The 19,833-nt window shown below is 41.3% G+C and overlaps 1 protein-coding gene across 1 annotated transcript; it reads left to right on the forward strand.

The window, feature by feature from the left end:
* Window positions 1-8,820: 8,820 nt before the first annotated feature.
* ifng1 (interferon gamma 1) lies at window positions 8,821-14,026 on the forward strand. Its single transcript, XM_072377449.1, has 4 exons — window positions 8,821-9,050; window positions 10,764-10,838; window positions 11,707-11,967; window positions 13,830-14,026. The coding sequence occupies exons 1-4, from the start codon at window positions 8,925-8,927 to the stop codon at window positions 13,917-13,919; spliced, it is 552 nt and encodes a 183-aa protein (XP_072233550.1). The 5' UTR covers window positions 8,821-8,924; the 3' UTR covers window positions 13,920-14,026.
* The last annotated feature ends 5,807 nt before the right edge of the window (window positions 14,027-19,833 follow it).

The following is a 19,833-nucleotide window of genomic DNA, read 5'->3' on the forward strand; positions in this document are numbered from 1 at the left end:
GGCTGCAACATGTTCCTCAAGGCCCTGTGATGGACTGGCGACCCATCCAGGATGTACTCTGCTCCCCTGAGTTGAATTAAGCGGATTATTAAGAGCCGTTTCTTTTCAGTAACACTTACTTTTCCAACTTTTTTTGAGACCTGCGGTTCGTAATTTCTTTTTCTTCGTAAAGTTTTTTTTTTGTGTTTTAGCTTTTGAGATTTCCAAATCACTGCATCCTGTTTTTCTCATCACTTAGTCCAGCTTGGGTTGTAGAAACATGAAGCACTAAGAAGATTTAAAACAAAAAACTGGTCTTTATATGCGCTGTAGTAGCTTTTAGAGCGTTAGAGTCACAGAGATTTGTACACTTCAGTTCAGCAGTGACGTAGCCTGAAGGAGAACAACTAAGCTACGTCAGGTTTACCAGTAAAGATCCACACAGGAGTTTCTACACTGAAGAGATAGAAAATGCACCTGTAATAACTGACCAGGAATAAGCAAGTATGAGCAGAAAAATGATCCATCTGGTAGAAATGAATTTGTGGTTTGAGGTGTTCTGCCGAGTCAGCAACAGAAGCAACGAATGCTACAACAGTTTGTCATCGTGAAACCGGACGCGAAACAGGTCCAAATGCCAAAGGACAAGTGAGTGGCTTAGTACTGGTATTACACACTGTAAACTAAAGGTGTTAGAAGTTGTTTTCAATGAGCAACTTTCAGGAGAATGTGAGGCAGTTTGATCTGGTCTTTTTCTGCACAAATGCATCACTGTGGGAGGCTTTCTGCTGGAGATGCACTCTCCCAGCTGGAAAAGAGTCACTGAACATGGAGATGAGGCTCCTTATTGTGTTCATACAAGTCCTGCATATACACTATGTTGCCAAAAGTATTGGCTCATCTGCCTTTACACGCATATGAACTTCAGTCACATCCCATTCTTAATCCAAAGGGTTTAATAGGGTGTCGGCCCACCCTTTGCAGCTATAACAGCTTCAACTCTTCTGGACAAGCTTTCCACAAGGTTTAGAAATGTGCTTGTGGGAGTTTTTGACCATTCTTCCAGAAGCACATTTGTGATTTCAGACACTGATGTTGGACAGAAGGCTCTCAGTCTCTGCTCTAATTCATCCCAAAGGTGTTCTTTCAGGTTGAGGTCAGGACTCTGCAGGACAGTCAGGTTCTTCCACACCAAACCTGCTCATCCATGTCTTTATGGACCTTGCTTTGTGCTCTGGTGCGCAGCCATGTTGGAACAGGAAGGGTCCGTCCCCAAACTGTTTCCACAGACTTGGGAGCATGAAATGGTCCAAAGTCTCTTGGTATCTGAAGCATTCAGAGTTCCTTTCACTGGAACTAAGGGGCCAAGCCCAGCTCCTGAAGAACAACCCCACATCATAATCCCCCCTCCACCAAACTCTACACTTGGCCCAATGCAGTCAGACAAGTACCGTTCCCCTGGCAACCACCAAACCCAGACTCCTCCATCAGGTTGCCAGATGGAGAAGCGTGATTGGTCACTCCAGAGAACCACGCTGGAGTTCACTGAGCTCCTGAGAGCGACCCATTCTTGCACAGATCTACATGCCGAGGTGCTTGGATTCATGGATGAGTGAATACTTTTGGCAACATAGTCTATCTGTTCATAACCACAATAGCGTGGAGTGAGTGGAAAGCAATATCCAGGTCAGCAGAAAGAACAAACTCTCACCAACGAACACATACTTCCAGAGTGGCAGCAAATACGCCAAAAATATTGTCATACATTGTCTCCAGAGAGTTTACCAGGTGGAAAACGCAGCAAGAAGTCCAGAGCAAAGAAAGTCAGTCCTGGTTTCTGGCGCGTTTCGCCGGCTGACAAAAGAAGAACGCAACCATACATCATTTTTCTTAGTTTGTTAACATACTGTAAAAAAAAACATTGGTGGGAAAGTCAACCTGTTACCACACACACGGGAGGATGTGGGGTGTGTGTGTGTGCTACTGACAGTTGGCCCACAGAAGAAAAAAAATGAACTCATTTTGAGGTTTCTAGGAAACAAAGATGCACACTAAAGTGATCGGTTAAAATGGGGGAAATGAGCAGTTAATTCCAGTTAAATAACTTTTACCTCAAATGCCAACAGCCACTATGTCAGAACAGCTGAGATGATTTTTCTGGTAAAACCGCTGCCGTAGCATTTCATGCAGTGGTTGCATTTGACTTTCTTTCTGTCTGTGAAAAGGATTCAAATAAATTCTGCCAGTATTTTATCTTTCATTGTCTCATTTATCTATTTATCATCTATTAACGCTGAATGTTCAATGGGGCTACTTTAGTGCTCATTCAATCCCAGTTTCTGCATCGTTTCACACCTTTAGACAAATGGAAAATGATGACATTTACTCCTCAGCCATGCGGTCATCCACAGTGTTGCTGTGAATTACAAAATGTTGACACACATCATGAGGGAGGGGAAGTGGAGAGGGTGTGCAGATTCAAGTTTCTGCGCCGTTAAGTTCATCAGAACCCTGAGGAGCCTCTGCCACGCTGAAGAAGACATATTGCATCGCAGTCTGATGTGGAAACTGCTCAAAAGCTGACAATCTGGCACCACAGAGGGTCATGAAACACTCCACAAAGATCTTCCTCTAACACTCCCCTCTTGTGGACATTTAGAGTCTGGCTGCCACAGCAGAGCTTCCAACATAATCAAGGACAGCTGCCACCCTTTTCATGACCTGTTTGCACCACAACCCTCTGGAGGAGACTCAGAGCCCTGCAGACTTACACTTCCAGATTCAGAACCAGCTTTTACCCAACAGCCATCTATGAGCTGAACTCTCATCCCTCTAAAGACAGTTAAAAACATCCCAAATGTCACTTCTAATCTTAGGTTATGTACAAACTAACTTCTTCATGCACAGAGGCATCACAAAAACACTGTATGTCACATGCAATCAAAGGCATGATATTCTATTAAAAAGATAACCCGACCTCTGGTCTCACATTTCTGCTGCTCTGAACTCCAAGGCCTGTTTTATCTGAGCCAACTTCTTGCTTAGAACGTGTCACACCCTTCGTGGAAATGAAATACCAAAGCCAGATGAGCATGTCCATTGTTTCAGTTGTTTCTCCTGTTGTTGCCAAGGTTACTTTCTTGGTCACGAAAACGTCCGTTTTCCACCCAAATTCAAGCAGCAAATTCAAATGCATTTTTTTTCTGTGCACATGTAGGTAAATATAATGATAAAATTGCACAGATTCTGCTTTAGATCAATTAAATGCATTGGGGAATTCCTCGAAATACCAACTAACTGTTGCCACAATGATGATTCAGGTTTCGGTGAACATGTTGTGGTGGCTTTTTCACCAGCAGAGACGATGCAGTGACATTTTCTTCCTGCTGCAGTGACATTTTTTTCCTCTCTCTCAGCAGTAACACTTCCCCACTTGAACAGTGGGACCCCTACCCCACCACTATGATCACATTTATTCCAACCTTAGAGGTGATGCCCCTGGCTCAGTGTCAACTCTCGGGCCTTGTAGAAACACTGAGATCGGGAGACTCTCTGCCTGAACAGGTGGACTAATCATGTGGCTTAATTATGTCATTTGTAGCACTCCACCACACCGTTTAATATGCATTTTTTCTTTTAATTTCCATTCACCCATTAAGTTCCACTTATCCGCGATTGGATATCCAGCAACACTCTCTATTCAATTCAATTCAATTTTTTATTTATATAGCGCCAGATTACAACAATTGTCATCTCAAGGCACTTAAGTAATAAAGTCCAATTCAAGCCAATTGGAATTCAATTCATAGTAATCATAATCCAATTAATTCATATAGAGCCAATTCAAAAATGAATATCCTAACTAAGGAAACCAACAGATTGCTCTAGTTCCTGCTGGGGGATCCTGAGAGATTCCCATCCAGAAGGGATTTATAATCCGGTTCCTCTGCTAATCTGGAGGCTTTCTAATGCCTGAACCACCACAGCTGCCTCCTGTCACTGTGGAGGAGGCCTCCTGGATGGTCAGTCCCATCCATCCATCTCTAAGGCTGAACCCAGCCACCCTCTGAGGTTGAAATTCATTTCAGCTGTCACTAACCAGTTCTCATGACCATAGGTGAGGGTTGGAATGAATACAGCAGCAAATCAGATGCTTGACCTTCCTGCTCGGCTTCCTTTTAACCCCAAGCAGCACCGTCATTACTGCTGATGAAGCCCTGATCCGTCTGTCCATCCCTCAATCCAACATCCCATCACCTGTGAACAAGCTCTCTAGATAATTCAACTTTTCCATGTGAGGCAAGGACATATCTTCAGCCTGAAGGGAGCACTCAGCCCTGAGTGAACCATGGTCTCAAATTTGGAGAAGCTGACTTTCATCCTGGCTGAGTGTGCTGAAGCCACCAGAATCTGTCCGATAAAGTGCAGCCCTTAAAAGAGGAATGAGGGAAATACGCTTCATTTAAGTGTTTCCATATCAGTATAAGTGGGAAGTTAGGTGGGTAAATGAAGCAGCTACATGCTATGCTTCCAACCGTGGGCATTCCAACCTACGTTTACCGACTGTTTAACAGAAAGTAGCTTTACAAAAACGTTTCTCTCTTCCTGGTTAGGTTCAGACAAACAACTCTACTTTGGGACAATTAGAAGGCAATCATGGTGTGAGCTAACATATATTCTTTTTACAACGTGACGTTGTCAAGGACATCCTTTCTATCCTTCATATGCAGCTGCTCTCACAACCACCAGAGGTCACATATTTTGGAAAGTAAATGCAGTCTGCACCTGTCTAAGAGGTGGACAGTCTGCTGGGTCCAGAAACAAATACACACCAGTTTCAAGAAGGCACTAATAGCATCGGGGAGTTAATCTGACATAGGTGCTGTTTTCTACTCAGCGAAAACAGCTGCAGCTCAAATTCAAATTCAATTCAATTTTATTTATAAAGCGCCAGATTACAACAATTATCATCTCAAGGCACTTAAATAATAAAGTCCAATTCAAGCCAATTGGAATTCAATTCATTGTAATCATAATCCAATTAATTCATATAGAGCCAATTAAAAAATAATATCCTAGCTAAGGAAACCAACAGATTGGACCGAAACTTGTCTTCAGTCCAATCTCCCGTCCTGAGCCTGAGGGACTGTGGAAAGGAACGACTCCCTTTACCAGGAAGAAACCTCTGGCAGAACCAGAACCAGGAAGAAACCTCTGGCAGAACCAGGAAGAAACCTCTGGCAGAACCAGACTCAGGAAGAAACCTCTGGCAGAACCAGAACCAGGAAGGGTGTCCATCCGCCTCGACCAGCTGGGGTTTGAGAAGACAGAAAAGAGGGAAAAGAGGGGGGAAAAACACCATAACACCATTCAAAGGATACCTGCTGGAACAGGGAAACACAAGTTAATAACCACAATAATGTCACATGGACATAATATCATTTGAGAAATTAAACAGGGGGAAAAAAAGAGCAAAGTGAGGAAAGGTGTGACAGATGAGGTCCCCCAGCAGTCTAAGCCTATAGCAGCTTAACTATGGGATGTTTCAGGGTCACCTGAGCCATCCCTAACTATAAGCTTTATCAAAAAGGAAAGTTTTAAGCCTAATCTTAAAAGTGGAAAGGTTGTCTGCTTCCCGGACATTTACTGGCAGCTTATTCCACAAGAGAGGGGCCTGATAACTGAAGGCTCTGCCTCCCATTCTGCTTTTAGAAACTCTGGGAACAACAAATTCAATGCTCTCTATGTAACTTATAGAGGTTGCTTCACCTTGATAAAATATGTAATTTTCTCTCCTCCACAGTCGGCCTACTAACCCTTCCCCATGCTCAAGCAAAAGGTGAGGAATATTAATGAAAAGAACATGCTTTTGAATGACTGAAGGCTGCCGCTTTGCACCCTGATGAAGATATCAACGTTCTGCATCTTGTCTGAAAAAGGCTTTAGCTTCAGCTAGCATCAGCTTGGATGTCTTGACCCAGTGATGCCAAACAAAGTTTCAGCTTTGTAGTTTTAACTGTGCGTTTGTTACACGGCACGAGTTCTTATGTTGGTTAGCAACCCTGAATAACAGCAGGAAGAAAATCAGTTAACATTGAGATCAAAGCCTGATTAGTTTAGTAAAAACTAACCCAGGAGGCAGCGGGAGCCGAGCAGCCCTTCTTTACCATAGAATGCTGATTACTGAACAATAGTGGAAACTAAAGAGCTGTTGAGGGTCTACTTCCCCTCAGAGTCATAGTAAACATCAACCCCTCTGACCTGTTTACTGCATCTACCAGCTTGGCTCAGTCTTTCCCCTCTAAACGCTCTGTCGGGCAGAGATGACTGTTGATGTCATAGTTTGCCCTGCAGTGTGCAGGAAGTCTCCGTGGAACCCATCATGAGTACAACAAACCACAATTATTACCATTATTATCCTTATTGTTCCATCAGATGCAGATCAGATCCTGGCTCAGATGCAGCAAAGCAGGCCCAAACCATGACAAGCATTTCCTTTTCTCAAGACGTAACGTCAGATTGAAACCAGGAAGTTCTGTTTTGGGCTTATATGTTTACATTCACATACGTCCAATAGCCTTCTGGCTGCTCTTCTTTTAAGATGCTCTCCTGATGGTGGAGCATTAGATGTGTGGAAGCTGCCTTTGTGAGCTCACAGATTATTACACCTCTGCTCTTTGAGGGACCTTTGATGGGCAACAACAATTTGCTCAGAGCTTCACTGTTGGTTGGTGGACTCTAAAGGCCACAGCCACCGATAGATGGCGTTTTTAAAGGGAAAACTCACCTGATTGGCATTCGATTGAATTAACTGTATATACTGGAGGTTTACATGTTTTAATCATCATTTTCACACAACACAGAAACCAGTGAAGAGTTTCAGGGTTATTTTAGAGCTGGTGATGTTTTATATTTACACAGAAACACCGTTTCAAGGGTTTCACAAACTTTCTTTCACCAATACAAGTAATCTTGAGTCTCCATGAAAAACAAACGAAGCGCTAACGCCACCGATCCGCCCCACTCACAGCCAGAGATATGCAAAATAAACACAGTCAGACAGTAACAAGTAAAAGCAAAAGTAAAAGTACATCTTTATTCTATGTGCACCCAACGAGCTGAGCAGCGACTGTCAGCAGTGTGCAGAGAGACCACAGTACTGAAACAGTCGTGCATGTGGAAGTGGAATAAAGCTGCACAGCTTTAAGTTTGCACGGCTCAACAGTGCAGCGTGCAATATTGTGCTGCACTTTAGCTGCACTATTTTCCCCTCGAGGTGGAGAACTTCGGCTCAATGATTTTTTGTAGAATTTGCCTCATGATGGATATGAAAGTTCTTCTCTCAGTTATTGAAGGCCTCTGGATCTGAACCCCTTAGCTTCCACAGGAGGAGAGGACATGTGGATAGCAGCAGGGAGGTGAAAAAGACAAAGGGCTGAAGTACTGGGACTCTCCTCTGCATATGGCCTCTGCTGCGGGGCCTCGGAGGCTGGTTTGACCCAACAAAGTGGCCCAGGTGGTGTTGGACTTTGCACCAAAGCCGAGAGGAGAGCAACAGAGGGTGGGCAGCCAGAGTCACAAGGCCAACGATTGTCCGTGACCTCGTGTCCAATGTCAAGGCTTAACAGCATACTACCGGTTTTATTAAGATCTTTTGGAACATGCAAAGAAACATGAGAACAGAGAAAAGTGAACACTGTAGCTGTGGTGGTTGTCTGGCGTCTCTCATGGATGCTTTAATGCCACTCAGTCACAGATTTGCAGCCACTGTGGCAGCCTGAGATGCAGGTTTTTGCTGTAGAATTGGAAATCTGTATAGCACTGACTTAACTTTCTTGTTTTAGTTATTTCAACTAAAATGTCAGTGAAAATGCCCTTAAAATAAACCATCAATCAAAACTCCAAAGACATTCAGTTTAAACTGTTGTCATGGAAATACACTTTTATGTGTATGGTCTATAATATAAAAATACACCTATACTAGCTCTATAAATACTATAAAGATACTAAAATATCAAATGTCGAAGTTATTTTCTGGTAAAACCCCCTTTTTAGGGACCATAATTAAATGTAAAGTGGCAGAAATATGTTCTGCTTTAACACAGAAAAAGCCGGTTTTGACTTTCAATTCTCTTGTTATAACCATGTCCAACGCAGTTTTGTTGAATAAATCCCAGAGTCTGGACGTGAATCCTGGTCTTTTCGTCCACAGTCCAGCCAAACAACTTTTTCTAACCTTTCCTTTGTTCAAGTCCCGTTGCAAACATAAAGCGCATCTCTTTTAGCTGCCTTAAAGCTCTTATGCTGTGACATCTGAGCTGCACTTTGGTCAACATCTCAACTCTTTTACAACCAAAGTTTGACCCCGTTTTGGACACGTCGCCACGGCAACGCAAGTTTTGTTAAAGTTTGACGTTTCACGAGAAGTTTCTCTGAAAAACGTAAGACCTGCACATGCACACAAGTTTGCAAAGAAAATGCACACAGACACAAAAATTCTGCTTGATTTCATGAAGCAGGACATTCTGTTTCTTCAGCTTCGTGAGTCGTGCTCGTCAGATTTTTTCTTCGTAAATTCTGACGTTCCACCAGTTTAAACCACTCTGACCAGGGAGTCCCCTCACTTTGTGCATGTGTGTGTGCTGAGTGAATGGACCCGAATGGAAATGCAACCAGGGAGTCTCCTGTTTGTGCACTTTTAGCAGCAGCAGAGTAAGTTTTAGGAGAAACCTGGTGCTGCTGCTGAAAGCCCACAGACCACAGAGATGAACCACGCACAGAAAAACGACACACTGAGTGACTGACGAGGTTACAGATAGCTGTATAAATACAGGTCCAGGTCAACAGAGTGTATGAGTGACTAGACAAAGCACTACCAAGCTTCTCTCACAGAACACTTTTCGCAGCACATCTACCGTAGTTTCTTCTGAAATTAACGATCCAATATGGCTTCACACAGTGGTGTAGTGCATCTGCTGGTCTTGGTGGGAGTTGCTTTGGCATCTGGGGGGCCCATTCAGTTCATCTCGGAGCATCTGAAAGGTGCCCATGGGTCCATCACAGAGGAGCTGGTAAGTTTAATTACGACGTTCCACAGGGATCGATTTTAGGACATTTTCAAATCAAAACTTAGATCTATTTATGAACGGTGAACTGTTCTGTTTTTGTGTCTGTGTGCATTTTCTTTACAAACTTGTGTGCATGAGTTATATATTTTATGTATGAAAACAAATCTCTGACTTTGAGTTGAGTAAAAACCAGCAGTCTGACACTTTCCTCCAACTGTTTGCAGAGATCAACTGAAACTTGTTACCCACTACTGTGGTTTGTTCTGATTTCTATGCATGAATGGAAGACAAAAAAGCTTTCTCCCAACCTTTTAATTTGAGCTTTCTGCAGCTTTAAAGTGTGCGATAATCATGCTGCAGAGATTTAACATAAAAGGTTCACGTAAAGTTGCTGGATAAAAGTAATCCTAATGGTTATGTGAGTCTGATTTTCTAATGACCAAGTTAATGAATCGGCTTTTTAAGCCTGAAACATTCACAAACATGTCCCCTCTGACCTTTAATTTGATCAACCTTTGATTACTTTTATCCATATTGTACCAGACACAGAGGTTGATTTGATTTGAATAAGATGTTTTTCTCTTAGTATGCAACATTGCATGAAAAAGTGGTGATACTTGGTTTTTTAAACAGTATTTCTGGTCACTGACAAAACAATTAATTGGAGAGAAATTAGTCCCGTCATCAATCCAGCTGCTGATAACTTGAGCTTACTGGAACAATCGTGTTAGAAACTTTGTTGTGGTGATGTCTGACACTCAAATGCTGCAAGCCTGCATCTAAATGATCAAACAAGTAGATAATCTGCCTGACTGTCTGCTGTGAGAACATATTCTCTCTGTGCTTTGTGCAGAGGAAACAACCGATACCCTTCCATGCTGTTTCAGCATGCAGGAATGCATCCGAATGCTCCATGTTCGCCCGATTTCACTTCTAAATCTCTTCTAAAGTGCTAATACTTATTATCACATTGTGCAAATGCTAAATAAGAGAGAATGTAATTGTTACTAGAAGCTTTTCTGAAGTACAAGGCATCTTCCAAGGCATTTAACAGGTCTGAAAGCTAATTCTGGTTTGGTTTAATTTCCATGATTTGACTCTAATCTTGAAATGTCACATTTATTCTCCATTATTCTTCAATTTCCTTTTTAAACTGAACGCCAACTTTGTGTTTGTTATCTTATCTCTACTTTCAAAATTGTGCTTCAGCTTTTTACAGTCCGACGTAAAACTTATTCTCTACTTTCATTTGGCTCTAAAACTATGTTGTGCATGATTCCAACAGTGAGCATCTCACTCGTTTCAGGACTTGAAGGCAAAGACAAAGACAGTTTCTCACAGTACAGCAGTCGTTTTCTTCTGGAAGTATTCATTCATTATTGAAAACTAAAACAACTGATCTCATCCTCTCATCTCACAATCTAAACCATTCAGTTCTGGAAGCCGAACCTCTGAGTAATCGTGCGAGGCAGCAGCTTATGTCAGGCCAAAGGTTCAGGCAGCATTAGTGTGTCACAATGATGGTTTATTTCATGAGGCTTGTTTTCCACCTCATAAATAAAGAATAAATTCACTTCTTCTCTCACGACTGTCAGATATCCAAAATGTTCGAATACTTGATACTTTTGTGTCTCTTCTAAACTTGTTGTTTGCAGCTGTAAGCCGTCGACTTCACCTTAAATAAAAAGAAACGTAATCAATAAATGTGTGTTTCAGGAGCTGAAGCGGCCAGAGATCGGCCTTCATCCTCTCTTCAGTTCGGTCATCGCCAGCATCAACAACTCCTGCCAGGTAACCTCAAACACAGCCTCCACTGAGCCGATTATTTCTTCCTTCAGTAAAGAACAAGCAGAGCAGATCTGGAGAATTTGACTTTTTCTGTGACAACATGGATCACTTCAAGCCGTGAAAATATCTTGTGAACACCTCTAAATTCATAGGAGTAAAGCTCTTCTCCGAATACTTTTTAATTGGAGTTTTGAAGTTTGGTCGTCGGAGGTAAACTCATCATTTCTTCCATGGCCTCCCGTCACTCATTTTTTACTTGTTTATTATATATATATATATATTTTACTTTTCATTTTTTACTTGATCGGGCTCAAACCAAACATCATTTATAAGCAAACGTGTTTTTAAATGCTTTCAAGTAGTTAAACTAATATTATTTTTACCTAAAAACCAGGTTGTATCATATAGCAATAGTTTTCTAAATGTATTGTTAATTTTTTACTAAATGTTTAGTGCTAAAGTTGTCATAATATATCAGAATTGAAGATAATTGTGACAGAACCAGAGTTGAATATTGATAATGCTGTGATGTAATCTTAGCTGATAAAGTTATTTATTGCACATATGAGGATTTTTGCACAATCACAGTTTCTAACTTCTTAATTACGCTTAAAGCAATTCATTCATCTATTTTTCTAATCTACTGATGATATTGTTATCGTGAAGCTTTTTTCTCAGTGATATTTATGTGGTGAAAATCAGATAAGATCACAGCGATTGACTGGATTTATGCATCTATTAATAAAAATCCAGGCAGCATAACGAAGCTGCTTGAAACCTTTCAGGTACAGAACCGTTTAATAACTCAACCTCAGGACCATTTTATCGTGCCGAGCCTCTCTGATCACCGCGTTCTGACTCTCCTCCACAGAGACAAACCGACATGCAGCTCGTAAACGCCACTCTGGACGTCTACATGCGCATCTTCTCCAGCATCCTGCTGCACAGCCACCACAAGCACCACGGCACGACCCACACCTCGGGTCTGCTGAACCGCCTGTCCACACCGAAGAGGTCAGAGGTCACCTCGGCTCTCAAGGAGCTCCAGAAATTAATGGAAAATCTGAGGAATTACCTGAACCGCCAGAATAATGACACAGAGGATGTTCTCAGCAAGCTCAACAAAATCAAGGTAATAACTTCTGGTTGTCATGATCAGTGGGTTCCATTTACCCTTTAAGGTGATACACCTTGACTCCCTGTTAGTGGGCATTTTCACATCTTTCTGTTGGGTCACAACATCCCTTCTAACTGTACATCTGTGTTTATTACTGGTTGGTAATACTGCGGGTCCTTTGCAGTGGCATGAGTGTTGTTGTGCACCATTAACAGCACATTTGGGATAGTTGTAAGGTCTACTGTTGGGTTTTAAGGTGACATTAAAACCCAACAGTCGCATAAAAAGATAAACAAAATGCTGCCGATAGTTTATCGACCAAACTGGGTTTATTCTTAACCTCAAACAGTTCTGTAGATAAATATCACTCAAACTGACCAGCAGAACAAATGAGAGCAAATAAAATAGATCTTGACATTACATCTGGAGTGAACAAATTTTTCTTTTCGCGTCAAAATGATCATTGGAAATTGTTGTTAGAGATTGTGAGAGCTGCCGTTTGCTGTGAACTGGATTTGTAGCCAAGTCTGCTTAATCAGATCATTTTTGTACATTTGGAATTAACATGCGAGGAGTTTAATTTATTGAAACGTGCCATTTATTTAAGTAGTCTTCATCCCTCCATAAGAACCGCTGCCACTGATTTTCAGGTCCTGTTCATCTGCTGTAGATAGTTTTTTAGGCCTGACACTTCTTCTTTTGTCCTCCACTTGTCCAGTTTCCTCAAATGTTTTAAGGACACACTGCACACCATGCTGAGATATGCCAAGTTTTCAGCTAATAGCTCTTTGGGAATCACCTTGTTGCTGCAGAAATCCTATTTTCTGTCTGTCAAACTGTGTTTTCTTTGCTGTTTTTCATAGATGCAGCTAAAGAAATGGGAACAAATGATGTGTCTTTGTGACAAAGTGCCTAAAGATCCAGTTTAAAATGGCTTCTTTGCTAAGTTGTCTGTTCTGTGTCGACACAACACTGGTTCATCCCTTGAGTTAGGAGCCTTTTTTTCTGCCTGAATGGTTCATAGGTCAGAGTTAAGTGGCTGAACAAAGAAAAAACACATTCCTCTGAAAATGCTCAGGTACAAGGACTGAGAATGAGTGAAAAAGCAGAAAATGTCCAAAGAAAAACTCTGAAAGAGCTTCAGAAAGCTGCAGAACTATTGATCAGGACCAAGGCAAATTCTTTTTAAACAGCACAAATATAACGATATAGTGATTCAAAATGCTTTACATAGAACTTAATATAAGAAAATTTAAGAAAGTAAAGAGAGGTACAGTGCAATTAAAGTTATTGATCAAAGTCCTTCAGCTTAATCAAATCAATGAATTGGATGCAGCAGTTAACAGAAAAGTCTTTTCCACATATTTGCATATGTGGTTTTTAACATTACAGACTGAAGCTGAGCTCAGGTTTTTAACCGTTCTTTGGCTCAAAAGACAATTACTTCTGTTTTGTCTTTGTTTAACTGAGGGAAATTCTGTCTCATCCAGTTATTTGTTTGTTTGAGGGACTTAAGGAGTGTTTGTGAGGAATCCTAATCCTCAGGCGATGCAGATCTGTGTGTCGTCCACACAGCTGTGGGAGCATATACCACACATACAGCAAACCACTTCAAAAGATTATACGCTCCAGCTGCTTGGAAGGAAACATAAGGGCTGAGTGGATCAGCACAATACTGTAAAACATTTGGTTTATTTAGAGTGGAAACAGTCCTGATCTCACATAATTGTTGTTTTTAAGCTGCTAATTCTAAGAGCTGCATTCATCCGAGACTGAACTTAAGTTTAAGCTCATTAGCAACTTGTTTCATGTGGAAACTCACTGTTCATAGTTCATTTAACAGGATATTATTGACTGCTTGTTCATTCTGTCTGCAGGTTGATGACCCCATGGTGCAAAGGAAGGCTCTGGCTGAGTTCATGGAAGTCTACCAGGCAGCTTCTGTGATCAGCACCTCCAGCTGTTGATCTAAACTCTTCTGCAGAAGGATTTGTTTACAATGAACAAGTGTACACGACACTAGAAAAGAATCATTCTGTTAGTCCAAAAACTTTGACCTTTAAAATGCATGTAAACGTGTTAGTCTGACTAAGCCAGCCCAACACACCCAGATAATAGGGTCAGGGGTCACGGCGCTCTGCACGTGCTCCAGAGTTGCATCTTTTTGTAAAAACAGCAAAGCTTCAGTGTGTATTAATACAGCATCACTTCCCAAAAATGACTGAAAGGTGGGACTTTGGACTAACACAATGATTCGCTTTTTTTCTAGCATCATGTAAACTTTCTCAACAGTTCTGACTAACAGGGGTTCTGGGGATAACTTTCCATGGAAAACGGCTTCCCTCCAACTTGCATAGCCTCATTTCATTTGTTCACTGATAGATCATTTTCTTCCATGTGTTTTTATTAAGGTTTCAGGTTCCCATGTTGCTCATATTTATTGTGAAATTTAAAAGCTTACTTCAGGCCATTTCTCATTGCAGTTTGACACCTAACTGAGTTATATCTATTTTTCTGATCATTTATTTATGATTTATTTATCTTAATTTATTTTCTTGATGTCGATTCAATAAAAGGACAAATCAGCACCATCTAAAGTCTTACTTGTGCTCTTTTCTAAAAGCTATTCAAAAACACAGCGAGCCCTGCTTACCTTTCTCACGCAAACATTGACACGTGTTTGCAGTTTTGACTGTAATCTGAAACTCAGAATATTAATGATGTAACTTACTGAAATTCAGCAGCGTGAGAAATGCCGCCTCCTCTTTGGTTTCGGTCCTTTTATCAGATGATGCAAATATTTAGCAAAAAAGAGTAAAGATCAGTATCTGTGAATGTATCAGTGCAGCTTAATATGAATGAAAGAGTCAATAAGTTTGCTTAAGTTGCAAAAAGGTAAAGCTAAGAGGAAGTAATTCAAGATGAAATTATTCTGGTAATTGATTAAATCTTTAAAACCGCACTTATGTTATTCAAAATGACGTATTCAGTCTTTTTTCTCCCCATGAAACGAGCCCTTTAGCCGGATTTAAGATGCTGGATCTCTGGATATGCAAATTAAGCCGGCCCCCAGCTCCAAATTACACATGTTAGATTAACATTGTTAGAACTATGGCTTATCCCTGTTTGGGAAGCCCTCATTCAGCCCCTTCTCTCCTCACTGTGCTTCAGTCAGTGCTCCCCAACATTTGTTTTCGACGTATCTACGGGCTGTTTGTGCCGCTCCGAGGACACGTTGCGATCTGGGCGTAATACTCAGAGCAGAAAGAGCAGTAAAACAGCTGTAGACACTCTGAACTGAAAGGAAGAAAGTGCTGAAAGGAAAATATGAGACAACATTAGATAAACCTTTTTTTACTGATAGCAAGTCCTGAAAACTTAAGTTTAGTTTTGAATCACAACATATGAATGATCAGAGGTGGCTGTAGTTTATTCAATGAAACAATCTACTAGTGCTAAAAGTCAATTAATACATTTCATTTTTATTGTTTTCTCTTCTGCTAGAACTTTGGTCTTATCCTGCAATCTGTTCAGTTAATTAAATATTTCAAAGTGTCAGAAACATCGATGGAATTTGAGCTGATTCCAGCTGAACGAAGGTTTCTCTTCTTTAAAGACATCGGTAACTGATGGTGGGTGTAACACGACGGTAGCTGCTGTGAAAAGCCGGAGATTCTTTTTGACTAAAAAGAAATTAAACTAGAATGAGTTCTGTTTGTTCGTCACTGTTGGAGAAAAAGAAAAAAAAAAGACCAAAATTACAGAAGGAAGGAAAGAAAGTTTGTTTCCGACTGTTTAGAGGCTCGGTGACATCACTGTGTTCCCCAGCTCTCCACCAATTACACGGAGGGATTTCCCCTCCAGCTCATGATGCAATGAAAGAATCACAGGATGGACAAGTGGTTAAACTTTATGACTACATCCACCCCAACCAAGCACACCCACTTCCTCATTAACTGAAGAAATTTCAGCCAGTCAAGAGTTTAATGTTTCAATGAAAGTTTCAATGAAAATCCTCTGAATTGGATTTAGTTATATCCATCATTAGTTAGTGTAGCATTATCAATAAAATTCTGATAATAATCCTAAAAAGTTTTACAATTTTTCTTGTTACTTCAGGACTGAACTACTGTAATTCCTTATTATTGGGCTGTCCCACATATTCTCTGAAAAGCCTCCAGCTGATCCAAAATGCTGCAGCCAGAGTTCTGATGAGATCTAACAGCAGAGATCATGTTTCTCCAGTTTTAGCTTCTCTTCATTGGCTCCCTGTTAAATTCAGAGTAGAATTTAAGATTCTTCTCCTCACATATAAAGCTCTTAATGACCGAGCTCCATCATATCTTAAAGATCTCATTGTAAGATATTTTCCTAACAGAGCACTTCGCTCCCAAGCTGCAGGTTTACTTGTTGTTCCCAGAGTTTCTAAAAGTAGAATGGGAGGTAGAGCCTTCAGTTATCAGGCCCCTAAAAGCAGAATGGGAGGCAGAGCCTTCAGTTATCAGGCCCCTAAAAGCAGAATGGGAGGCAGAGCCTTCAGTTATCAGGCCCCTAAAAGCAGAATGGGAGGCAGAGCCTTCAGTTATCAGGCCCCTAAAAGCAGAATGGGAGGCAGAGCCTTCAGTTATCAGGCCCCTAAAAGCAGAATGGGAGGCAGAGCCTTCAGTTATCAGGCCCCTAAAAGCAGAATGGGAGGCAGAGCCTTCAGTTATCAGGCCCCTAAAAGCAGAATGGGAGGCAGAGCCTTCAGTTATCAGGCCCCTAAAAGCAGAATGGGAGGCAGAGCCTTCAGTTATCAGGCCCCTAAAAGCAGAATGGGAGGCAGAGCCTTCAGTTATCAGGCCCCTAAAAGCAGAATGGGAGGCAGAGCCTTCAGTTATCAGGCCCCTAAAAGCAGAATGGGAGGCAGAGCCTTCAGTTATCAGGCCCCTAAAAGCAGAATGGGAGGCAGAGCCTTCAGTTATCAGGCCCCTAAAAGTAGAATGGGAGGTAGAGCCTTCAGTTATCAGGCCCCTCTCTTGTGGAATAAGCTGCCAGTAAATGTCCAGGAAGCAGACACCCTTTCCACTTTTAAGATCAGGCTTAAAACGTTCCTTTTTGATAAAGCTTATAGTTAGGGATGGCTCAGGTAACCCTGAAACATCCCATAGTTAAGCTGCTATAGGCTTAGACTACTGGGGGACCTCATCTGTCACACCTTTCCTCACTTTGCTCTCTTTCCCCTGTTTAATTTCACAAATGATTTTATGTCCATGTGACATTATTGTGGTTATTAACTTGTGTTTCCCTGTTCCAGCAGGTATCCTTTGAATGGTGTTATGGTGTTTTTCCCCCCTCTTTTCCCTCTTTTCTGTCTTCTCAAACCCCAGCTGGTCGAGGCGGATGGCCACCCTTCCTGGTTCTGGTTCTGTCAGAGGTTTCTTCCTGAGCCTGGTTCTGCCAGAGGTTTCTTCCTGAGTCTGGTTCTGCCAGAGGTTTCTTCCTGGTTCTGGTTCTGCCAGAGGTTTCTTCCTGGTTCTGGTTCTGCCAGAGGTTTCTTCCTGTTAAAGGGAGTCGTTCCTTTCCACAGTCCCTCAGGCTCAGGACGGGAGATTGGACTGAAGACAAGTTTCGGTGCAATCTGATGGTTTCCTTAGCTCGGATATTATTTTTTAATTGGCTCTATATGAATTAATTGGATTATGTTTACAATGAATTGAATTCCAATTGGCTTGAATTGGACTTTAATACTTAAGTGCCTTGAGGTAACAATTGTTGTAATCTGGCGCTTTATAAATAAATTGAATTGGTTTTCTAGAAATTAAATATAAAAAATAATGTAGGTTTGAATAAAGTTTGCACCCCCCCCCTGTATAGTGTAGCAAAAGGGATAAAATTCAGAAGCTGGTAGAGGTGATGTCTGCTGAATCCAGCTGCTGAATCCAGCTGCTGAATCCAGCTGCTGATCAGACCAATCAGAATCAGAAAACTTTATTGATCCCAGGGGGGAAATTCTTTTGTTACAGCTGCACCTATTCAAAGAGCATGAAAAGGAATAGAATATAAAAATAATAATAATGAAACTAACTAAGCACATAAAAGAGAAATATATAAAGAAAACGAGAAGCCGTCATGGGTTACTGAAGACGACAACTTACTACGCCTCGATAGCAACTCGGGTCCAACTCCCCTCAGCTTAATCCAGTCAACACTAGAATATTAAATAGCATTTAAACACGTTAGTCAGAACAAAATCCAGTTTGTTAACTCTGGACTAACACACCCAGATTATACGGTTGGGGATCAAATCCCTCATGCATTTATATGATTAATAGACTCAAATAAACCTAGGTGCTCTGTATATGTGCCATCATTTTGTAAAACAAAAAGTAAAATGCATATTAATACAGATGAATTCACAGTGAAGCTGCTCTCATTCACATATTGTTGTTTCTTTTGTTAAAGATGGTGAAATATGTCAGAAACTGAGATTTGACTCGTGGTCACTTAAAGCATTTCTGGACTGTCGCTCTGCTCTAATAAAATCTAGATTTTATAACCACAGCCTCATCTCAGAAAAATCACCAGTCAAATAACTTAAAGACAACATCTATGCCGTGAATTCAGCTGCACTTAAATGTACCGGGACCTCCCACAGAGGAAGATGCAGTAGAATGTCCTGAAAATGGACTCACGGGCCTGGAATATACTGGGTTTTGATTACAGGTAAGTGTGTGTTATCATGGCTGCCTCAAGTACTCTACATTTGTTTGGAGTGTTGTTCGTATATATGTCCTCAGAAACTAACGCTACACAAGTTGAAATATGTAGGCGACTGCCTGGTAGAAGCAGTGTTGGGCCAAATTTGACCGGATGTGGGGCAACAGTAAAAATGGTGGGAACATTTGAATACAAGCTTGTAGAGAAAGTCTGCAATTGGCCAATATATCAGACAGATATCAGTCAATAAATCTGTTCCCCTCCCCAGCATGTATACTGGGACAAGGACTGCGCCCAGTTAAAGTCAGGCTGTAAACACAGCTCCCATCAACTGATCGTGTGACTGTACTGAGTAACAAATTTACCGTCTATCAGATAAGATAAAAAGTAGCAAAAATAATGTGATTCTCTGATGTTAATAGATATTTTCGAAGGAAGCCAACCAGTGCCACAGTTCTAGAAATGACTCATCTATGTTAAACAAATGTTCAGGACTGTAACAGACTGCATTGTTTGGCATTTAAACGCATCTAGATATACATCTAAAAGTCTTTTAAAGGGGAACTCCGGTATTTTTAAACCTTATTTCTGGCATTAAATACGTTCATCTGCTCACCGAGAACAGTTTGGTGAAAGTCGGCGTCCTTTGGAAGATATTTAGATAACTGGAGATCCATATAACGGAGTGAACGGGGCTTAGAGGATGCAGCCTCTAAATAAGGCATTATCTGTCTTTATTTCACCAATACTTTAAGAAGAATGAATGAATGAACGTGTGCTATAGCTCTGTTAGCTCATAGCTGCTGTTATGTGGCTACTTGCAGCTATAGGAGAGCTAACGGAGGGATTTCTACACAGGCACTCTACTGGGACCACTTCATCCACACGCATGTCAGGGAGAATCCACATGTAAGGTAAGGATTACAAAATGCATTTTAATTGTACAGTATTTTTTCGATCAAACAGTTGTCAGCTAAATAATTAATGGGTTACTATTCGATGGGATGTTTAGCATGAGCAAAGCCAACTCTGTCCTGTCCTTTGTCAAAGATGCTGTAGAACTCGGTCAGAAAAACATCTCCCAGAATCCACAGAGGACCTTCGGGGGAGATCATGTCCGCGGCCTGGAAACCACTGAAACACAGCTCCCTGTTGCCAAACATCTCCTGGTGGTGACAAACA

Source organism: Leuresthes tenuis, unplaced genomic scaffold (genome assembly GCF_036924035.1).
Source record: "Leuresthes tenuis unplaced genomic scaffold, fLeuTen1.0.hap1 SCAF_23, whole genome shotgun sequence".
Classification (NCBI taxonomy): Eukaryota; Metazoa; Chordata; class Actinopteri; order Atheriniformes; family Atherinopsidae; genus Leuresthes; species Leuresthes tenuis.